We start from the raw sequence: 23713 nt of genomic DNA on the forward strand, positions 1-23713 counted from the left end.
TGCCATTTTCATGGACTTTGTGAATGCGGGATGCCATTTTACACGTGTACTGGACATAGGTCACTACCTATGTCCAGCTACATAATGGTAACTCCGAACCTAGGCATGTTTGGTATCAAACATGTCAGAATCATACCCCAGTACGTTTGCCAGTATTTTAAGTATGATTCCATGCACTTTAGGGGCTCCTTAGAGGACCCCTGGCATTGCTGCTAGCAGGCTTCCAGAGTTTGTCAACCAGCCCAAGCTGCTGCCACCCCTCAGACAGGTTTCTGCCCTCCTGCTGCTTGAACAGCTCAAGCCCAGGAAGGCAGAACAAAGGATTTCCTTTGGAGGGAGAGACGGTAACACTCTCCCCGTTTGGAAATAGGTGTTCAAAGGTGTAGAAGGGGTAGCCTTCCAAAGCTACTTCTATGAAGGGCACTTTTGGTGCCCTCTGTTTTATGCACAGTCTAAACTTGTTCAGGGACCCCCAAGTACCTGCTCTGGCGTGAAACTAGACAATGGGAAGGGGAGTGACCACTCCCCTGTCCCTCACCACCCCAGGGGTGGGGCCCAGTGCTCCTCAAGAGCGTCCCTGGGTTCTGCCATTTTGAATCCTAGGTTGGCAGGACCTCTGGGAGCATTTGAGTGGCCGGACCAGGAAGGTGACGTCAGAACCCCCTCCTGATAGGTGGTCACCTGGCTAGGTGACCAATCCCCCTTTCAGGGCTATTTAGGGTCTCTCTTGGGTGGGTCCTCAGATTCAGCTTGCAAGATTCCATCAGGACTCCTGCAACTGCCACTTCTAGCCACTGGAACTGCAACTGGACCCTCCAGGAACACACAGTCTGCATCCACAAAGAAGCCTCTTCTTGCAACATTGTTTCCACGGCTCCTTCGAGCTTCTGCAACATTTCCCCAGCTGTGCATCCTCTAGAGGACAGCAAGTCTTCAGTCTGCACTAGAAGGAGGAAAGAATCTCCCTTTGAGTGAAGCAGTCACTCCCCTGCATCTGCAAGCACCTACCTCAACGACGACCGGCTGCATAGACCTCCTCTCTTTCTGAGCTGCGTGAATCCTGCATTATAGGTGGTGGTCCAGAGTAGTTCTCTTGGTCCTCTCTACCAGATGTCCAACTTTGGTGGAGGTAAGCCCTTGCCTTCCCCACACAGGCAATAGCCCAGTGCACCGCATCTCTTGCAGCTGCCAAGGCTTGTTTGCATCTCCTCCAAGGGAACTTCAGGCTACGTGCAGCTCCAGCCCTCAGCACTCCTTCCTGTAACGCACAGCCCTCTGCGTGGTTATTCTGTGGTGTGGGATCCTTTTCTGTAGTGCTGTGTGGGCTTGAAATACAGGAACTGTTATCCAGTACCCCCCTCTACACATTCCACTTACCTAGGTGGGGGTCTTGTGTTCGCATTCCATTTTTTTTAGTGCATGGTCTGGGCTCCCCTAAGGTCACTATTGTCTAATTGCATTTGTACTCTTTTCTAACCTTTTATGCCCATTTCTTTTTTACTAGAGTATATAATTAGTGTATTACTTACCTCCTATTGGAGGGTTGCCCTTCTAGTACTTTGTGGTATTGTGTGACCAAAAATAAGGTACCTTTATCTTTGTACAACTGAGTGTTTTCTTTGATGTCCGCAAGTACTGCGTGACTACAGTGGTTTTGCCAGAGCTTTGCATGTCTCCTAGATAAGCCTTGGCTGCTCACCCACAGTTACCTCTAGAGAGCCTAGCTTCTAGCCACTGCCCACACTTCACAAATAGGGGTGACCTGGTCTAAGTGACTTAGGTACCCACCAGACACCAGGCCTGCTTTCTACAGTGTTGGAAGAATGCTAATTAAACACATGGCTCACTGAATGAATATGTCAATAAACCACAATGTGAAGCGAATAGGCAGAGTTTTTCCAAGTCACCCACCATGAAGAAAACGATCCTGGTCAACACTGCATGTTTAAATGTTTTACACTCAGTTAATTTCTGGACAGTTCTAGTTTACTAGAGCCATGAATGCTCTGGCATTAATGCAATGTGTGAAATTAATAATTTACTAAAAAACAAAGCACGTATGTAGACCTTTTGAAAATCATCTCAGTATAAACAGTGACCATCTCGTTTTGAAGATGGCATAAAGCTATACAGTTGCCAAGGTAGTTCCACCTTCACAGCCAGTTTTGTTTCTCCCACAGACCTTCATGCCAGAAGACGTTAACTTAGCACATACCACACGCTCACAAAAACAAAGCTACAGAATCACCTAATGGAGTGTGTCTGCAGAATATTATCCTTATCACCATGCACACTAGCATGATAAAATAAATAGCCTTTGGCACACAATATCAAATCAATATAAAATATTCTATTTGACTCATTTTGAACCATTACTACGCAATACATTGGGCAATGGCAGCCACTCAGTTTGACTAGTTCATTAGACTCCCCAAACTGTAAAGAGTGTCAAACTGAGAGGCTGTAAGAAGTGTGCAGTACAAATGCTGTCACACACACCTACCTTTCATGAATAGTTCAATATACAATGCAAACTTTAACCTATCCACATGCACAGAAGACCATCATTATGACTTACTGGGCATATGAGAGACACTCGAACCCCAGTGGTGGCGATTTCGCTGTCTGGATCGAGGCGTAATTTCTCCTTCACTAAACAGAAAAGAAACCAGTAAACTGTCATTCTTTTGTCCGTCATGGGCAAATATAAACTGACGTGACAGCGTTTAAGATATCTACCTCTTCAAAATTTGCTTCTAGAATGTATAAATGCGCTCCATGCACTTTCTGGCTAGATTTCTGAAAATAGGATCAACGTTATACTGCATGGATATGTGCAGGAGACTCTAAGAACCCAATAAAATACCATTATACCATTTAGGCTTAGGCGAGCAGCATTGATAATTGATGGCTAACTTGCCTGGCCACAGAGAAAATTATTCATGTCACCTATACCAAAAAAATATTCTGGCCATCAACAAGATCCTCCGTTCCCAACCGCAGTCTAACAGACTGTATCCGCTTGCATGTGTGTGCAAAGTTGAAACCATTGTCCGCACTTTTTTTTTTTTACGTGCATTCTTTAAATTTTACAAAGATGGAAAAGCAAGAGAAATGTTTGCAACAGACATAAGTAACTTAGTGTGAAAATCTGTACGCAAGCAATTTTGGATACATTTGCTAGCTTTCTGGGCTAAATTTGAATTGAGCAAACCACTAACTATCGAAAAGGAGGTTTGGGTACTGCAGCACCTCTTGCAATATGTTGTACTGCAATCCCATTGAGTACTCGGGAGTCAAAGAAAAATTTAGTAGCAACATAATCAATACAATAAGGTCCTGTATGGGATTACCCATCGTTAAGAATGATAGGAGTATGTGGGAATGAGCAGTGAGCTTAAGCTGTACAACCTGGGTAACCTACTCAATAGTTTGTCATTCTGCTGTAAAGTAAAAGTCTGAGCAGACTAAACAGGAACCATAAATGGCTGGATTAGACAACTGAAAGACAACCTAAACCTCCTATCTGAACATCTTAGTTTCACATCCACACATACTAACTGGTTACTTGCCTTCTGAGAGTTACGTAAGAATATGGTATACTAGGAGCTGGGCTACCAGTGAAACAAGACAACACCACAAGACTGGGTTGCAAGCAACTCGAACACAGGATGGTGAACTGTTACAATTAAGTTCTCTTATCCAGTACTGAACCTTTGTTTGCGAGGCATCACACAGGTCTTTAACGCTTACTAAAACTTTACACAATTATGTTTGAATCAGAAAACCCAAGCCCTTTTTTATGTACAAGGACTAAGGCTACCAATGATTTACCTGGCAAACTATCAATAAACGTAGATCAGGCTTTTGGTCTGCCATGCCTTTGAGGGAGCAGTTCATTGTTGGAACCCACCAAGCAGATTAATTTCCCTCAGTGCTGAATCCACGTAATATTTCAGAGAGCATTAGTGAACGGATTATATGAATATACATATGGCATGAATGGGTGCCATTTTCTATAAGTATTCATATGAAATCATTTTAATGAAATCAAAAGGGCTTGCCTAAAGCCAGACCTACAGATTTCGAGTACACATCAGGGCCCACTTTTAATCCCCATGACTTTCTACTATTGACCAAATACTGCTCCAGCAGACTGAATATTCTGCCAAAATATTAAATCAGATCCATAACAATCACTTGTTCAGTAAGCTTTATCCCTGCTTGCACAGAGTTTGTCTTTAGGTGGGGTTGCAGAAAAAAAAACAGGTCAGAATGCAAATCATCTCTATATTTGTCCACATAACATTTCAGTTAACTTGCTTTACATCTAAAGAACGGAGGGATCTTTCCATACCTGACGAAGCCGGCAAAAAAACGTCTTGGTTACCTGCACACTCAGGTGAAATTGGGCTGTTTTTTGGCTCACAAAGTGCAGGTTTGTTTGAGGTGAACTGCCTGCAAAAAGCTAGGACCTTGATTAAAGAGTTAAAAGTTCATCAACTTGTCTTGCTGATGTTACAACTTGCAAAAGAGCAGTGTTCCATGAAAATAAGCTATTCAATGCCTTCTGCAGAGGCTTGAAAGGTTGTTTCATTAGAGCCCCAGAGTGTGTCCAAAAATTAAGATGAAGGAAGAACTATCTGTCGAAAAGTTATGAACAGCACCATCAAACTTGTTGACAACTGAAAGATTTGGATGAATGGGGTGCCTTTATTTGCAAATGTTCCTAAGCTACCTGGGCAGAATCACCGCAACATATGTAGCAACCTAAATAAGCAAGGTTAAGCAACACAGGAATATTCCATGATGCATTATCGAGTCAGTCAAGGTCTCACAATACAAAAGAATTAAGTCTACCTTCTGCAAGCATCAGTTTGTAGTCTTCCGAACAGGGTATTGAAAAATCCCTCTACCCGGCATCGGTAGGCACCGCCACCTACTTTCAAAAGGCACATCTCACATGGGTGGTATTTTTCAGCAGGTTCCATTGTGGACTCTACCATGGTTGAAAGATGAAGAGGTTTCTTCTGTAGATTCTCACATTGATCTGCCAGCTTATGGCATCTGCCCAGTTGCTATCTAGTCCCAGCACACGTGTAACTAATAGTGACATTTGTCCCAATGTCACATTTCAACTTCATGTATTAAAAAAAAAAAAAAAATGGTTTGTGTTAAAACAAGATGGCAGATGGCGCTTTAGAAAACAACCAAATAAATTAACAAGATAGCACCTCTGGCCAAATTATGCACTTCATAGACAGAAAAATGTTTGTACTAGAACTCCACTGGCCAGATGCCTAAAATTGGTTTGAGCTATTTTTATGAATGAGTCTATAACGGCTGCTGCATGCAGCATACATTTTCCCCATGGCTTTCTCTCTTTTTTTAATTACCTACGGAATCTGATGATGTAACCAGGGGTACTATGTTAAGACCTCCTCCATACTGTCATGAAAGGCAACTTTTACTTCATGGTTCAGAAAAGCTGATGTAGTGGGTACTCCGTAGTTTTTGTCTACAGGAAACAGTGGATTGTGACAGGGGCAAAGTTGGTACTACCAATGGCTGGGGTTTCAGTAGGGGTTATCACTGCTTCCAAACTAAACTCAAAATGGGGATAGGTCTGGTAGATTTTGAAGATTTTAATTTGGAATCCCCCCCTCCCCCCCCCCCCCCCCCCCCCCCAAAAAAATGACATTTTCCAGTTGTCATCAGCAAATTGTTCAAGGGGCTCTTTCTCATAAGTCATGGATGCTTGTCAGACCACCCAGAGGTAGCACCTCTTGGAGAAGGTTAACTTGGCCATCATTTAGTGACACAAATATCACATTTGTTAGACTGATCCCCAGCCTAAACCATTCTCCCCCACAACTTCCTCTGATGGTTCAACATGCAAGTGATCATCAGAATTGCATCCAATTTCTTACTTCTCTTCTGGTGACATCTGCACGAGCAGCACACAAGGTACCATACGCGTTCAACTGCTAACTAAGGATTGTTTATGTTTTGCTGGAATTTATGAGAAGAGTAGACTATCATAAAGCTCACAAAGAAGTCGCACATGATGGACCTGGTTGTGGAAGTCTTGTGGAAAGCTCCTGTATAAGATCTTTCAGCAAGTACAGACGATCTGCAGAACTTGGACAACTAGAGGAGAATAAAGTGGTCTCTCTTTACAGAAGGTATGATCTTCAACCTTTCATCTGAAACTGTCTTCTACAGGAAGTGAGTGACTTCTATAAAAAAAAAAGGGGGGGGGGGGCTATGCTCTTGACCAGGTTTAAAGTGCAAAGCTTGCACTAGAGATCCCAACTTAATTGTCTTTAAATTTGGTAGAGATCAGTTTGGAGAGTTATTTTAAACAATGTTAGGACAAGCTTCTGGACATAACTGGGTCCTTGGCAGTTTCTGATATGGCAAGAGGCACAGGCATGGATGTTCAAGTAAACCAGGTGACAGGGACGCATTCAAACAACTGCTTTTTACAGAACGCAAACACGGTGTGCACCAGACAGAAGAGTAGGCTGCATTTTTTTTTTAATTAAGCCTAAACTAGGAGAAACTGATTCACAGAAATCTGCAAAAAGGATGCAGAGAGTCTTGATTAGAAAAGGTATTTCAAAATCTATAGTGTGGTGCGTATCTACCAAGATTGCCTTGGATGAGATGTAGCTTCATATGCACAGAATGCCTGGAAACTAATGTTTTGGTGCAGGTCATAAGAGGCGGCCAGTAAATGAACTGTTCCTCTGGCTGAGATCTTTCACACACCCAATTTTAACCCTCAAGGAAGCAGATGTTTTAGGAGATTTAAAGCAGTAAGTAATGAGGTTCCACCTTCAATGTTAACGATTGTTGAGAGCTAGAAGTGGAAGAGTAAAAGCACAAATGCTGAAAAATAAGTATGGTTAACAGTCTTGAAAGTAGAGATAGGAAGGCTGGCCTTGTTTCTGAATCTATGGAAAAAAAATTATAAACCAGGTATGGGTTTACAGGCTGTTCGAAATTACAAAAGTTTGTGTGCATTGCTTTTCAGAGTAGCGGGTCACAAGTGATTATCTTCTTGCTGGGGCAAAAACAGTTGGTGAACAACTTAAATGTTTTGCCTTGAAACAAGGGTTTCAGGAGTGCACTTTGAGACAGACAAGAGTGAGAGAAGTAAACAAACATGTGCCTTACAAACAATACGCCATGTGGGGAATCCATCTATTGAGAGATAACCTTCAAGTCTTATAAGCTGGGTTTCTAGGGCATTTTACCACAGGTGGGTCACTGACCATCTCTTGGTACACGTAGGAAGCTGGCCTTCTGTGTGGTGAGCATCTATGGTGTTATCATCCTACACTAGGTCCAGGTATCCCCTATTACTGGGGTGCAGTCAGTTCTAGGGAGCCAGGCTCTCTACAGGTAGGTGTGGATGAGCAGCCAAGGATTATCTAGGAGACATGCAAAGCTCATGCAGTACCACTTATATTCACAAAGCCCTTACACACATGAAAGAACCACACAGCATTACAAAAATAGAGGTAGTTTATTTTAATGATACAAATACTAACATACTATTCAGGCAATACTCTACACCTTAGTTGTCAGGAATGAGCATAGAAAGTAATAGAAAACTGTACAACAACAATAGTGACCCTAGGGGGAGCCCAAACCATATACGAAAAAAAATGGAATGTGAAAGACTGACCCCCCCCCGGTAAGTAGAATCTGCAGAGGGGAGCTGGAAGAGCTTTGAATTCCAAAAGGTAAGTACCAGAGTGCCCACCAGTGACCAGGAGAGAAGAGGTAAGTACCTGTTTTTTTTCCCCCCAAACCCCATAGAAACTTTGTGAAAGGGCTGAGCAAGACCCAAGCAAGACTGCAAGACACCGAAAATGGATCCAAACAGACGAGGACCTGCAAATGAAGGGACCAACTCCAGTTCCAGTTGAAGTGTTGGGTTTGGGAAAGAGCCACTATCCACCCTTCTGGAGATGCAGAACAAGCTTGATGGTGAAGACCAGGAGTCTGATATGCAGCACAGAAGTAGGAGAAAAGTTCCAGAAGTAATGCAGTCAATGCACCACACCAGAACAAGAGTTGCAGTCCATCAGTGGTGTGGAAAAACCACCAACAAGCCCTGCCAAAGGCGAGATTTGCAGAAGAGGAGTTGCAGAGCTGCCAGGGACCAGGAAGGTACAAGGGGACTCAACCCAAGAAGGGGAGTCCCATGTGTCCCCCCAGCAGTCAGGAGAGCAAGAAGTCGTGGTTACAGCCCCCACTGGTAACTCGCAGGCACAGGAGTCACAGTGAGGCCCACTCAGCACACCTGGAAAGGAGTCCAACGTCGTCGGAGCAGCATGCGATCATGCGTTGCAAGGAAGAGTGCTGGAGGCCAGGGTTACACAGAGCCTGAAGATCCCTTAGAAGAAGAGCCAACAAGCCTTGGTATCTGCAGGAAGTGCAGTGCACAGGGGTTTTGTCCTGTATGGAGAGGCAAGGACTCACCACCTCCAAAGTTGGACAGCTGGTAGAGTGGACCACTCAAGACTCCCACCTGTGTTGCAGGATCCAGTTAGAGTTGCAGGAGAGAGGACCCACGAAGCCAGTCATCATTGCAATTGGTGCCTGCGGATGCAGGGGAGTGACCCCTTCACTCCACGGGAGATTCCTTCCTGCTTTTTGGTGCAGACTGAAGACTTGTCGCCCTCAGAGGATGCACAGCTGGGGAAATGTTGCAGTTGTTGTCGACACCAAGGCTGCAGATTGTAGGTTCTTGTGAAGTCCAGCTGCAGTTCCAGTGGCCAGAAGGCAAAGTAAATGCTGCTGAAGAGTCCTGCTAGAATCTAGCACATCGAATCTAAGGACCCATCCAAGAGGGAGACCCTAAATAGCCCTGGAAGGGGGATTGGTTACCTAGAAAGGTGACCACCTATCAGGAGGGGGCTGTGACATTACCAGCCTGACCTGGCCACTCAGATGCTCCCAGAGGCCTCTGCCCACCTTGAATTCAAGATGGCAGGACCAAGTGGCCACCTGGAGCAGCTCTGGGCACCACCACTGGGATGATGATGATGATGGACAGGGGAGTGGTAACTTACCTTTTGATTGTCCAATTTCGTGGCAGAGCAGGGACGGGAGGCCCCTGAACTGGTTGCAGACTGGTTTAAGAAAGGAGGGCAATAAATATGCCCTTCAAAGCATACCAGTGGCTTGGGAAGGCTACCGCTCTCCCGAGCCATGTAACACCTATTTCCAAAGGGAGAGGGTGTAGCCTCTCTCTCCCAAAGAAAATCCTTTGTTCTGCCTTCCTGGGGCTTGAGCTGTTAAAGCAGCAGGAGGGCAGAAACCCATCTGTGGGATGGCAGCAGCACGGGCAGCCCAGGAAAACCATGTAAGCTGGAACGATCAATGCTGTGGGTCCTCTAAGGAGCCCCCAGAGTGCATGGAATCATACAACCAATACTGGCAACTGTATTGGGGTATGATTCAGACATGTTGATAATAAACATTCCCAAGTACCAAATTACCATTATGTAGCTGGACACAGGTAGTGACCGGTGGTCTAGTACACGGGTAAAATGGCTTCCCCACACTCAAGAAGTCCAGAAAAATGGAGCTGGAGTTCGTGGGGGCACCTCTGCTCCTCTAGGGGTACCCTCATACGCAGGTACTTGCACCCTGCCCAATGGGCTAAAGGAGGACCTGCCATAGGGGTGACTTGTAGTGACCTGGTGCAGTGACCTGTAGTGAACAGTGTGTATGCAGGCACTTTTGCATGGGATCCCATGGGTGGCCTAATACATACAGCAGCCCATGGGGAACACCTGGTGCCCCAATGCCCCGGCTACCTAGGTACCATATACTGGAGACTTGAATGGGGCACCAGTATGCCAATTGTGGAGTGTAAAAAGTTTGGGGCAACCAAATCCAGCAGGAGAGATCACAGTGACTGGGGTCCTGGGTAGCAGGATCCCAGTAAACAGTCAAAACACACTGATATTAGGCAAAAAGTGGGTGTCACCATGCCAAAAAGAGGGTACTTCACTCCAGTACCGATTCCTGTTACACAGTTATGCCTCCACCAATTATCTTTATCAAATGCTGCTCTATCCCTTAAACACTTTTTGCTGCTTTTTTTTTTTTGGGAGAGCAAACATATTTTGAAGGAGTGGGTGGCAACCTTGAAGAGTACACAGCTTCCACAATCCACCTTCACTTCCTCCTCCCAAACGCTACTTTTCCAATACCTTCTTTACTAGTTGTTGTATTCCCCCACACCACCACCAGCCACCCAGATCCCCAGCTTGGCCCTGCCCACCCTTTTAAAAAACAAATCTCCATGTTGTTTTGTGGCGTGGTGCAGGTAGGGAGAACTCTTTCAGCCAGATTAACAAAGTTGCTTACCATTTGCTAGATGAGTTAGACCTGAAGGATGTGTGTCTCAGTCCGAAGACAGTGTTTTGACTGTTTTCTGGAGTTCAAATGAGGAGACAGACTATATTAATTCAAGTGTTATCAGTTTGCCTGCAATTCAGCAAGGTTCTAGGATTTGTTGACATATCTCAAAGACGGAGGTTGTCACCAGATTGTGTACTGGGACAATGTTCTGTTGATGTCTCAGGAAATCGACGAACTGAAGAACAAGCATTCATGTGTGATAAGTTTACTTGAGAGCTTAGGATGTGTGATTAACAGATGTTTGCATTGGTACAAAGTTAGGAGTTTTTAGGTTTTCTACTAGTCACAAAAAGTGGGATGCTGAATCTTTATGTAGTGGACCAAAAAGAAGTACACTGTGCAAAGAGTCCAAGCCAACCCCAATGCTATTACGGAGAAACAAACGACATCCCAAATGCAGTCTTTTGTGGTAGTGTGGGAGAGCAGTTATGCATATGAGAGGGTAGTGTTAAGCATGTAAAGCGGACACATTGACAGTGAGAGACACTCAAAGAAATCCAACACCAATTTATAAAAATAACATACTTTTAAATCCATTTAGCTACCAAGATCACCGGAATCAGGTGAGTACTTTGAGATCTAGATTTTTCCACAAGTTGATACTTAGTGCACTTTTTGGATGTGGTAATGTTATCCTATGGGAGAAAAACATGTACTGCATTTGGACACTTCAAAGAGACTTTACAGGACTGCTCTCCAGGACTTCAGGGTGTATATGCAGGGTCCAAGGCCACCCAAACAAGTCACCTTGCGAGGCTCTTGTGCAGAGGTGTCCCATTCACTTCAAAGGGAAACAATCTTGTTGGTAAGTTGCTGGGACTGGAAGGTCAGCCCAGGGTAACCCACAAGGGGGCTTGATCCCTGGGTGTCCTCTGGCACGTGGGGACACTGCTGGTCCACTCTCAGGCTGTGGGGCTCAGGTGAAGTGGTCTCTTTTGGCACTGGATCCGGTGCTAGTTACTCAAACTTGGAGGGGGCCTGCGGAAAGAGGCTGCAGGCAGCAACTGGAAGTCCAGTCTGCCCCAGAGCCAGCAATGGGCTCACCTCCCGAAGGTCTTAGGAGCCCTTGGGCACGTTCGACTCCCTCAGACTCGGGCTGCAGGTCCTGGGTGCAGAGGTGATATGAGGCATCAGGCTGCAGTGGTCAGGGACTTGCTCTGTGTCTTGGTGACGAGGGGAGACAGGGCAGTGGAGCCAGTCTCCTGAATAGCCTTATGGATCCTGAAGTCGCTCAAAGGTAGGTCTGCTCTGGTGTTGTTGGATTCCAATAGGACCTCCAACAAGCATTGGTTGCAGCAAGGGGTCCAGTACCCCAGATGTAGGGTTAGGGATCCTCTGGGCAGGATCAGCATTTCAAGACCCCAGAGAAGTGGTGGGGCAGATCTCCTCAGAGGGTCTGATGGCCAAGAGGGCAGTGTAATGGATGTTGTAAATGGTGCTGCCCCCCACAGATGCAGGCAAGTAGCTTCTCTGCTCCAAGGGAGTTCCTTGTGGTGATCTGAGAAGCACTGGTGGTTCTCCCGGTTTCTTGGAGGCAGTACAGCAGCAGAATAGGTCAGTTGCTCCTCGAGGGTAGAGTGCGGCTGGCAGGCTGGGTGCCATGTCAATCGTACTCCATAGTTCTCAGGTCAGCAGGCTTCTTTGTCCACTCCTTTTCTGTCCAGCGAGGATCTGTTTATCTGGTATTGGGAGGCCCCCTAAATACTCAATTCAGGGGGCTTTAAGGGGAGTGAAGGGTAGCAGTAAATGGACTACTTACCTTAGGTTGTCACTATGCCCTCTAGATGGCCACTTCATGTTTGGGGGGGGGGGGGGGGGGGGGGGGGGGAATGGGCATCACCCCTGTCCCAGAATTCCTAATTCCACCAGACACAATATAGTGGATTTGGCAAGGCTGTGTTTATTTTAGGCTGATCACCCTAGCGGTGTGTCCAGCCTGCAAATGCAACACCTCCTGCAGAGCTAATGTTCCTGTCTGTCCAGGTGCCAAATGGGCCTTTTTATGGGTCTTCTGAGGAAGGCCAGATCTGCATACCAAAGGTGGTGAGCTTCTTTGAAGCCTCTGAATGCAGATTTTCAGGTCATCCTGTTGGCAGGGGTGTGCAACACCCCTGTCAGAGCAGGCTTTGTTTCTAACCTCCTGAGAGAAAAGGCTCCCATCCTTGGGTGGGGGGGGTGTCAGAAACGTGTCGGTTGGTGGCAGGCTGGCTAAAAATAGTAGTCAGCACACCAGTAGTTGGAACGTTTTCAGGGGGCACCTCTAAGGTGTCCTCTGTGTGCATGTGATAATAAATCCATTACTAGAATCAGTGAGGGTTTAATAATATGGAATGTTTGATACCAAACATCCCTAGTTTCAGTGAAGCCATCACGTAGCTGGGGAACACATACTGACCACTTTCCAGCACGTACTTAAAATGGCTTCCCTGTTCACTTACTATGTCTAAGAATCGACAAAGACATTGCAGGGGCACATCTGCTCTTGCAAATATTTCCACACATGTAATATAATTAGAACTTCCGGCTTAAATTTTTTTTAACATTTTATTTTAAGAGTTCCATCTGCAGTTATCCACATTTATCGGTCATCTTAATGGTATGTATCCATATTGATTTTGTGTTTTAAGTTAAAAAAATGGACTCTTAAAACAGTACATCTGCCTTTATTTAAGGAACGCTCATCCGATCTGTTCACTCCCCATACTGTATCTGCTCAATCTTTGGCCTGGAATTCATGAAGGACAGCATGCAGTCACTCATAAGAAGAACAATTTTCAGTATTTTTCTGCTTTTAAAAAATAGACAGGAAGCATGCTGTTTTCTGTCTGTATTTATATGTATAAAGTCAGGAAAATGGAAAACTGTGAGTCCCAAATATAATGCACCCTGCCTTGAGGCTGTAAGGCCTGCTGAAAGAGTGACCTACAAATATTACATGCAGTGTTTAGGGGACATGGCGCACAAGCTGTGTTTCATGTCGTGGTTTCACTTTTTGGAACATCTTGGTCACCTACCCTGCAGTGGCAGTCTATCTGAGGTGGGTGTCGAGTCCCTTAGAGTGGACAAACTGTGCTGCACAATAATCGTATGATGCCATCAGTGAGGTCATCAATTATGTAATTTACCATGTCACTAATGATGTAGTGTACGGTCATAAGCAGTACATGGCAGAAGTTCAAGTTCCAGGTAGAGCAATAGACTATGTCTGGTGAATTCCAGAGGTTTTCTGGAGTTACCGTTTACCTTATTTTCACACCAAACTATAACATCACTTTAACCTTTGTTTTCTTGAAGAGAAAAAACACACACAAATTCCACGGAAAATAACAGTTAAAAGTTACTTATTTTTCACGATCTGAAAAACCCTCTGTGTGTAAATTATATTATTAACACCCCCAAACAAAGTTTTCATCTTTGCAGGCAGTTTTTTTTTTGTTGACAGAAGAAAAAAACAAAAAACGAACATACTGAGAATGGCAGTGCGTATGAGTTACATGCTGCATTGTACACTGTAGGTGGTACATTTCAGAGCTTCTTTGCTTTTGGGTCTGGTAAACTATAACTAACTTACCTGTGTTCTTTTCAGCAATGTATTTTTTTATAGTGTACTGTGTTCACCTACCATGGTCCATTCTGCGCTGTGCACAGCATTTGGCCAGGCCAAACCGTAACTGGCAAATTTCAGTGTTTTATGCGTTTAAGCCAGCGCCATCTAATTTTTTTACTGTGTTTTTTTCTGTATTTACTATATTTGCTAAAAATGAAAGGCCTTTGTTAATGTCAGGCCTAAAATACTTTACTGTGTTTTAGTTACGCAATATTGCATTGGGATACCTGAAAGCTTTCATTAGGTCCTTAATAACCAGAGTCCAATAAATGAAGGGCTGAGCTTACCTAGTGTCTTGCACAGCTCTGGGTGCTTATCCCAATGGTTTTTAGCCTTTGGAGGAGTTCTGCAGAAGTAAGCTGCCGCACCAAGTACAGTCCAACCGAGTAACACTGCAGTGCAAAAGGATCATAAAAATCAGAGTTTATAGCAAAATATTAAATGATCACACCATTTTGTACTACTCCACAGCAAGGGAACGACCATCAATATGGCAAAATGCTCCCAAATCAGTACCGGAGAGCAGGATCAGTGACTTTCACAGAAGGAGTTGAAACAAGGTACAAGCAAAACACATTCATCAGGGTGACAAGCCAAGATAAGGCTGCCATTCAACCGGACTCAATTTGCCATGCAAGGGCCAACCCCCCCCCCCCCCGATCTCCCCTACCCCCCCCGCCGATCCCCCCTACCCCCCCCCTCCCCCCGATCCCACCTAACCCCCAGGTTCAGACAGATGCATCCTTCATATCCTCAAATCAAGAAACACACACCTTTCCATAGTTTCCCCAGGTGACAGTAATGCGGTTGGTAGCAGACGATAGATACATAAGATTTGTCAGGTTAATAGGTCGGCAAGGCTTCTTGGGCTCCACACCCGGTTTGTTGGATGGATAGTAGCCCTGAAAGGAAGTAGAAGAATTAGTAAAAATGTTCAAGACAATGGGAAATAAAATGATATGCGGGAATAAGGAGTAATAGAGCACACCGTGACAAACGTTATGGAAACCTATTACAACTGAAAGAAGAAAAAAAAAAGAAAGCTAAGCATGTACAGGTCTACATTTTAAATTATAAAAACAGTCACAGGAGGGTAGAATGAAAGATGTACCACAGAAAGCAGGTCTTAGATTTTCTGTTTGACATATTGCACCATGTGGCTCCAGAATGAAAATGTCACTTACCCAGTGTACATCTGTTCGTGGCATCAGTCGCTGTAGATTCGCATGTTTTGCAATAGCTCGCCATCTGGTGTTGGGCCGGAGTGTTACAAGTTGTTTTTCTTCGAAGAAGTCTTTCGAGTCACGGGACCGAGTGACTCCTCCTTTTGTGTCCATTGCGCATGGGCGTCGACTCTATCCTCGATTGTTTTTCCCCGCAGAGGGTGAGGTAGGAGTTGTATTGTAGTAATAGTGCCCATGCAATGGAGTGACTAAGTATGTACCTATATAAGGTTGAAATGATATATATACAAATAGTTGAAGGTAACTTCCGAACTGCTACAGGCTCCCGGGGAGGCGGGGTGGGCACATGCGAATCTACAGCGACTGATGCCACGAACAGATGTACACTGGGTAAGTGACATTTTCAGTTCGATGGCATCTGTCGCTGTAGATACGCATGTTTTGCGTAGACTAGTAAGCAGTTATCTCCCCAAAAGCGGTGGCTCAGCCTGTAGGAGTGGAAGTAGTCTGAAACAATGTTCTTAATACGGCTTGCCCTACTGTGGCTTGTTGTGCGGATAACACGTCTACACAGTAGTGCTTGGTGAATGTGTGAGGCGTAGACCATGTGGCTGCCTTACATATTTCTTGCATTGGGATGTTTCCTAGAAAGGCCATGGTAGCACCTTTCTTTCTGGTTGAGTGTGCCCTTGGTGTAATGGGCAGCTGTCGTTTAGCTTTAAGGTAGCAGATTTGGATGCATTTAACTATCCATCTGGCTATACCTTGTTTTGATATTGGGTTTCCTGCATGAGGTTTTTGGAATGCAATAAATAGTTGTTTAGTCTTTCTGATGTTTTTTAGTTCTGTCAATGTAATACATTAATGCTCTTTTGACATCTAATGTATGTAGTGCCCTCTCAGCTACGGAATCTGGCTGTGGGAAGAACACTGGAAGTTCCACTGTTTGATTTAGATGGAACGGTGAAATAACCTTTGGTAAAAATTTAGGATTAGTCCTTAGGACGACCTTATTCTTGTGTAGCTGTATAAAAGGTTCTTGTATTGTAAACGCCTGAATCTCGCTTACTCTTCTTAGGGAAGTAATGGCGATGAGGAATGCAACCTTCCAGGTTAGGAACTGTATTTCGCAGGAGTGCATGGGTTCAAAAGGTGGACCCATAAATCTAGTTAGGACAACATTTAGGTTCCATGAAGGAACAGGTGGTGTTCTTGGTGGAATAATTCTTTTAAGGCCCTCCATGAATGCTTTAATGACTGGTATCCTATAAAGGGAAGTTGAATAGGTAGTCTGCAGGTATGCAGATATTGCTGCAAAGTGTATTTTAATGGAAGAGAAAGCTAGGTTAGATTTTTGTAAGTGAAGCAAGTAACCCACTACATCTTTTGGAGTTGCGTGTAATGGTTGGATTTGATTAATATGGCAGTAGCAAACAAACCTCTTCCATTTACTTGCATAGCAGTGCCTGGTGGATGGCCTTCTGGCTTGCTTTATGACTTCCATACACTCTTGTGTAAGTTGTAAGTGTCCGAATTCTAGGATTTCAGGAGCCAGATTGCTAGATTCAGCGATGCTGGATCTGGATGTCTGATCTGTTGGTTGTGTTGAGTTAACAGATCCGGTCTGTTGGGCAGTTTGATGTGTGGTACTACTGATAGGTCTAGCAGCGTTGTGTACCAGGGTTGCCTTGCCCAAGTTGGTGCTATTAATATGAGTTTGAGTTTGTTTTGACTGAGTTTGTTTACCAGATAAGGAAGGAGAGGGAGAGGAGGAAAAGCGTAGGCAAATATCCCTGACCAGTTCATCCATAGGGCATTGCCCTGGGACTGCCTGTGTGGGTATCTGGATGCGAAGTTTTGGCATTTTGCGTTCTTTTGTCGCAAACAAGTCTATCTGAGGTGTTCCCCAGAGCTTGAAGTAAGTGTTCAGAGTTTGGGGGTGAATTTCCCATTCGTGGACCTGTTGGTGATCGAGAGAGATTGTCTGCGAGTTGATTGTGAATCCCTGGGATAAACTGTGCTATTAGGCGAATTTGGTTGTGAATTGCCCAATGCCATATCTTTTGTGCCAACCGGCTCAACTGCGTTGAGTGTGTGTCCCCCTTGCTTGTTTAGATAATACATTGTTGTCATGTTGTCTGTTTTGACGAGAATGTATTTGTGAACTATTATTGGTTGGAAAGCCTTTAGTGCTTGAAAAACTGCTAGCAGTTCTAGGTGATTTATATGCAGTTTTGTTTGATGTACGTTCCATTGTCCTTGTATGCTGTGTTGATCGAGGTGTGCTCCCCACCCTGTCATGGAAGCATCTGTTATTACGTATTGTGGCACTGGGTCTTGGAAAGGCCGCCCTTTGTTTAAATTTATATTGTCCCACCATAGAAGCGAGAGGTAAGTTTGGCGGTCTATTAACACCAGATCTAGAAGGTGACCCTGTGCTTGTGACCATTGTGATGCTAGGCACTGTTGTAAGGGCCTCATGTGCAGTCTTGCGTTCGGGACAATGGCTATGCATGAAGACATCATGCCTAGGAGTTGTAATATCATCTTTGCTTGTATCTTTTGTGTTGGATACATGCGTTGTATGATGTTGTTGAAGTTTTGAATTCTTTGTGGACTTGGAGTGGCTACTCCTTTTGTTGTGTTTATTATGGCTCCTAGGTACTGTTGTACTTTGCACGGCAGGATGTTTGATTTTGCGAAGTTGACGGTGAACCCCAGTTTGTAGAGGGTTTGTATGATTTGATTTGTGTGGTGTGAGCACTTTGATAACGAATGGGTCTTGATTAGCCAGTCGTCTAGATACGGGAATACATGTATTTGCTGCCTTCTGAAGTGTGCAGCGACTACTGCTAGACATTTTGTAAAGACTCTTGGTGCTGTTGTTAAACCGAAAGGCAATACTTTGAATTGGTAATGTATTCCTTTGAATACAAACCTTAGGTATTTCCTGTGCGATGGATGTATTGGTATATGGAAATACGCGTCTTTGAGGTCTAAGGTTGTCATGTAGTCGTGTAGTTTGAGCAATGGTAGCACTTCTTGTAGTGTGACCATGTGAAAGTGGTCTGATTTGATGTATGTGTTTACTATCCTGAGGTCTAGGATTGGTCTTAGCGTCTTGTCCTTCTTTGGTATTAAGAAGTACAGTGAATAAACTCCTGTGTTTATTTGTGTGTTTGGTACTAATTCGATTGCATTCTTTTGCAATAGTGCTTGAACTTCTGTCTCCAGGAGCTCGGAATGATGTTGTGATAAATTTTGTGCTCTTGGTGATATGTTTGGAGGGAATTGTAGAAATTCTATGCAATAACCATGTTGGATAATTGCTAGAACCCAAGTGTCTGTAGTGATTTCCTGCCATGCTTTGTAATAATGACCTATTCTTCCCCCCACTGGTGTTGTGTGGAGGGGATGAGTGACATGTGAGTCACTGCTTAGTTGCAGGGGTTTTGGGGCTTTGAAATTTTCCCCTATTCCTAGGGAATTGCCCTCCTCTGTATTGGCCCCGAAAGCCTCCCCTGTACTGTCCCTGGTAACTGGACGGTGTTGCCTGTGAGGTGCAGGCTTGTGTGGCCTGACCCCGAAACCCCCCTCTAAAGGGTGTCTTGCGGAAGGTGCCGTAGTTTCCTCTGCTCTGCGGGGAGTAGAGTGCGCCCATTGCTTTAGCAGTGTCCGTGTCCTTTTTAAGTTTTTCTATAGCCGTTTCCACTTCTGGACCGAATAGTTCTTTTTCATTGAAAGGCATATTGAGAACTGCCTGCTGTATCTCTGGTTTAAACCCAGACGTTCGTAGCCATGCATGCCTTCTGATGGTCACGGATGTATTAATTGTCCTTGCAGCTGTGTCTGCTGCGTCCATGGAGGAGCGTATCTGGTTGTTTGAAATGTTTTGACCTTCCTCAACCACTTGCTTTACCCTTTTTTGTAGGTCTTTGGGTAGATGTTCAATGAGGTGTTGCATCTCATCCCAATGGGCTCTGTCATAGCGCGCAAGTAGTGCTTGAGAGTTGGCGATGCGCCACTGGTTTGCAGCCTGTGCTGCGACTCTTTCCAGCTGCATCGAACTTGCGGCTTTCCTTATCCGGGGGTGGTGCATCCCCAGATGTGTGGGAGTTGGCCCTTTTCCTAGCTGCTCCTACAACGACGGAATCTGGTGGCAGCTGTGCAGTGATGAAAACAGGGTCTGTAGGGGGCACCTTATAATTTTTTTCCACTCTTGGTGCGATTGCCCTACTTTTGACCGGCTCCTTAAAAATCTCTTTTGCGTGCCGGAGCATACCAGGGAGCATAGGCAGGCTTTGGTAGGAGCTGTGGGTGGAGGAGAGGGTGTTGAATAAAAAGTCATCCTCGACCTGTTCTGAGTGGAGGCTTACATTGTGAAATTGTGCTGCTCTAGCCACCACTTGAGAATACGCAGTGCTGTCTTCTGGTGGAGATGGCTTCGTAGGGTATGCCTCCGGGCTGTTATCTGACACTGGGGCGTCGTATAAGTCCCATGCGTCCTGATCCTGGTCACCCTGTCTCAAGGTGGTGTGAGCTGGGGAATGTGATGGAGTTTGTGCTGGTGAGACGTGAATTACAGGTGGAGGAGAGGGTGGTGGAGTAACCTTTTTCACCACCTTTGTTTGTGGTGTTTGTTCAGTTTGGAACTCCAGTCTTCTCTTTCTTCTAATAGGGGGAAGGGTGCTTATTTTCCCTGTTCCCTCCTGTATGAAGATACGCTTTTGCGTATGGTCTACACCGGTAGATTGCAGCTCTTCCTCGAACCTATGCTTTCGCATTTGGGAGGTTAGTGAATGCTCCTCTGTATAAGAGCCTGAAACTGGGTCGGTTGCAGGTTGTTTTGGCACCGAAACCCTGTCTGCATCTTTTTTCGGCTCCGAGCTGACTTTTCTTTTTTTCGGGGCCGAAACCTCTCGGCGTCGATCTTCGTCGGTGCCGCTGTCTCGGCGTCGAGCCGTGTCTACACCGCTATCTCGGTGTCGATGCTTGTCTCCAGCACTCTCGGTCCCGAGAAGGCTGCGTACCGGTGTCTTGACCGGAGTCGGACTGTTTCGGCACTGTTTGGGCCTTTTTCGGTGCCGACGGTCGGTCACCGAATTTATGGGTCGAGCCATGGCCTGGTGGCAGTGGCGTCCCCTGGGCCTTGTCAATCTTCTTATGTGTTGTTTTCGACGTCTTACTCACGGTTTGTGGGTCATCGAATTCCTCGGAGTCCGATTCGTGGATCGAGAAGGTACCTTCCTCTTCTTGTTCCTCGAACTCTCGGTGGGCTGTCGGCGCGGACGCCATTTGAAGTCTTCTGGCTCGACGGTCTCGGAGTGTTTTTCGGGACCGGAACGCACGACAGGCCTCGCAGGTGTCTTCACTGTGCTCAGGTGACAGGCACAGGTTACAGACCAAGTGTTGGTCTGTATAGGGGTACTTGTTGTGGCATTTGGGACAGAAACGGAACGGGGTCCGTTCCATCTGCGTTCTTCAGCACGCGGTCGGGCCGACCAGACCCCGACGGGGGATCGAAAAACTACCCCGAAGGGCACCGGAGCTCTTCGATCTTCGATGCGGTGTTGAATCTAACTACGCCAATCCCGAACGCAACAATACCGACGAAAATCTTCCGAATTTAGCTATCTTTCCGTTCCGAAACTCGGAGCGACAGGAACACGTCCGAACCCGATGGCGGAAAAAAAAACAATAGAGGATAGAGTCGACGCCCATGCGCAATGGACACAAAAGGAGGAGTCACTCGGTCCCGTGACTCGAAAGACTTCTTCGAAGAAAAACAACTTGTAACACTCCGGCCCAACACCAGATGGCGAGCTATTGCAAAACATGCGTATCTACAGCGACAGATGCCATCGAACTATATATTACTTTGAAATGAGCTACCTCTCAAAAGAGCATACGCTATGGGAGACCCCTAACTATCACAATGGTCCTCTTCCGATGCAGTTTTATTTTCTACCCTCTCATCCATCTGTTCCACCACTTTTAGTATGGACACTTTTATAAGCCCATCAACATTCCCCTCTATCTTATTTCCCTTCTTAGCACAATTACTTCCCCTGATCTTATGCATCAGTATGGGGGAATTCCTGGATGAACTTTTCACTCCAAATACGAATCACAACAATTGTCACAAAATGGGAAGCCTGCCAAACTTCTCCCAAATTTCAGGGAACATATCATCCAGAAAAGGGGTCTTATTATGAAGTGCCCCCATGGTGGAAGGCAGAACCCTGTAAAGAATTCCAATATTTTTGTTTATTCATAGTTCACACCACAATCCTTCAAAGCCCCTTAGAAGCACAGCAATGTTTCTGTTCTACGTAGGTGACAGACTGCAACACTCAACCCCAAGTGCGCTGGCCCTTACCTGTATTTAGTGTGGTTGCACCCTAACTTCCTAAACTAAATGAAGTAACCTGGCAGGTGCCAAGCATGGGAGTTTGACCCAACTTCAAAAAGGAATTTATGCAGCAGAGACATCCACGCACCTGCACATGAATAGCACCAGGGCCAGTAGAATACATACCTGTAATGGCCAAACAAAATGCACAAAAAAATAAAGTGTGCAGGCAAACAAATAAAACAATGTTAACAATGGGCAGTGGATGGACCCCAAAACAAACATGAAACAAAACAAACATTTTCAATCCAATGGGTCTCACATTTGCTTGAGTTAGATCTATTGGTGATGTAAATTCATAACTGGACTTTTCTTGCCACTTAAATTGGTCAACCTTGCTTCATAATTTAGTCTTTCCTGCCACATAATTCCAGTTCAGCATATAACTAAAGCACTTCCATTTACCTTCTTCCTCTATCTGCAGCCAAGAATGAAAATGTTGCTATTTAGCATCCTAATTTAAATCTCAATTTAAATCTGCCACGCCAATTCCAATAGAATACCATGTTCACCAACCCACCATCACAGTAGCTGGCTGGCTAACACAATTCCCAAAACAAGACAGCTACGGAGGAGTAACGAGAAATAATCTAGAACGGTCATCCAAACATAACAAGAGTGTTCAAATTATCACAGTGTAATAAGGATGTTAAGTTGGCCTGAACCATGGTCGTAACTGCAATAAGGAGAGGTTAATAAAACATATACAGATATCACATAAACCCAATAAAAAATAAAAATAAAAAAAAAACATCAGAAATAAATGTTTGGCATTAGATTGTGATACTTAGAAAAACCCCAGGAGGTAATCACAATGAAAATAGCATTTGTAAGAAACATGGTTGTGTTACCATATACATATCCCCTAGAGAGCATAACTAAATGAAAATAAAATGACTGAAAGTACTGAGGCGTAACCATATATTTCGCCCTTACACATTTTCAGGGTTAAAATGCCTACTACAATGATATTATAAACAAGACCTTTAAAACACAAACTACTCTCACCTGCAAAACAAAAGTTCCAGCCATGAGAGAGGTTAGAGATATACCGAATGGAGGGAGGGGTTATTATTTTGGGATCCTGTAAGGAAATGCCTCCTTGGCATGGTTACCCCCTGACTTTTTGCCTTTGCTGATGCTATGTTTTGAATTGAAAGTGTGCTGAGGCCTGCTAACCAGGCCCCAGCACCAGTGTTCTTTCCCTAACCTGTACTTTTGATTCCACAATTGGCACACCCTGGCATCCAGATAAGTCCCTTGTAAGTGGTACCCCTGGTACCAAGGGCCCTGATGCCAAGGAAGGTCTCTAAGGGCTGCAGCATGTCTTATGCCACCCTGGAGACCCCTCACTCAGCACAGACACACTGCTTGCCAGCTTGTGTGTGCTGGTGAGAACAAAACGAGTAAGTCGACATGGCACTCCCCTCAGGGTGCCATGCCAGCCTCTCACTGCCTATGCAGGTATAGATAAGTCACCCCTCTAGTAGGCCTTACAGCCCTAAGGCAGGGTGCACTATACCATAGGTGAGGGCACCAGTGCATGAGCACTGTGCCCCTACAGTGTCTAAGCAATACCTTAGACATTGTAAGTGCAGGGTAGCCATAAGAGTATATGGTCTGGGCGTCTGTTTTACACGAACTCCACAGCACCATAATGGCTACACTCAAAACTGGGAAGTTTGGTATCAAACTTCTCAGCACAATAAATGCACACTGATGCCAGTGTACATTTTATTGTAAAATACACCCCAGAGGGCACCTTAGAGGTGCCCCCTGAAACCCAACTGACTATCTGTGTAGGCTGACTGGTTCCAGCAGCCTGCCACACTAGAGACATGTTGCTGGCCCCATGGGGAGAGTGCCTTTGTCACTCTGAGGCCAGTAACAAAGCCTGCACTGGGTGGAGATGCTAACACCTCCCCCAGGCAGGAGCTGTAACACCTGGCGGTTAGCCTCAAAGGCTCACCCCTTTGTCACAGCACCGCAGGACACTCCAGCTAGTGGAGTTGCTCACCCCCTCCGGCCATGGCCCCCACTTTTGGCGGCAAGGCTGGAGGA

The 23713-nt window shown here is 45.3% G+C and overlaps 1 protein-coding gene across 1 annotated transcript in view; it reads right to left on the reverse strand.

Annotated features, from left to right (window-relative positions):
- Positions 1-23713, reverse strand: part of PIAS4 (protein inhibitor of activated STAT 4) — a 207083-nt gene that overhangs the window by 101848 nt on the left and 81522 nt on the right. Inside the window, 4 exon segments of the mRNA XM_069216339.1 lie at positions 2579-2652; positions 14344-14373; positions 14376-14448; positions 14830-14958. Coding sequence (XP_069072440.1) covers positions 2579-2652; positions 14344-14373; positions 14376-14448; positions 14830-14958 — 306 coding nt within the window.

This window comes from Pleurodeles waltl, chromosome 12 (genome assembly GCF_031143425.1).
Source record: "Pleurodeles waltl isolate 20211129_DDA chromosome 12, aPleWal1.hap1.20221129, whole genome shotgun sequence".
Taxonomy (NCBI): Eukaryota; Metazoa; Chordata; class Amphibia; order Caudata; family Salamandridae; genus Pleurodeles; species Pleurodeles waltl.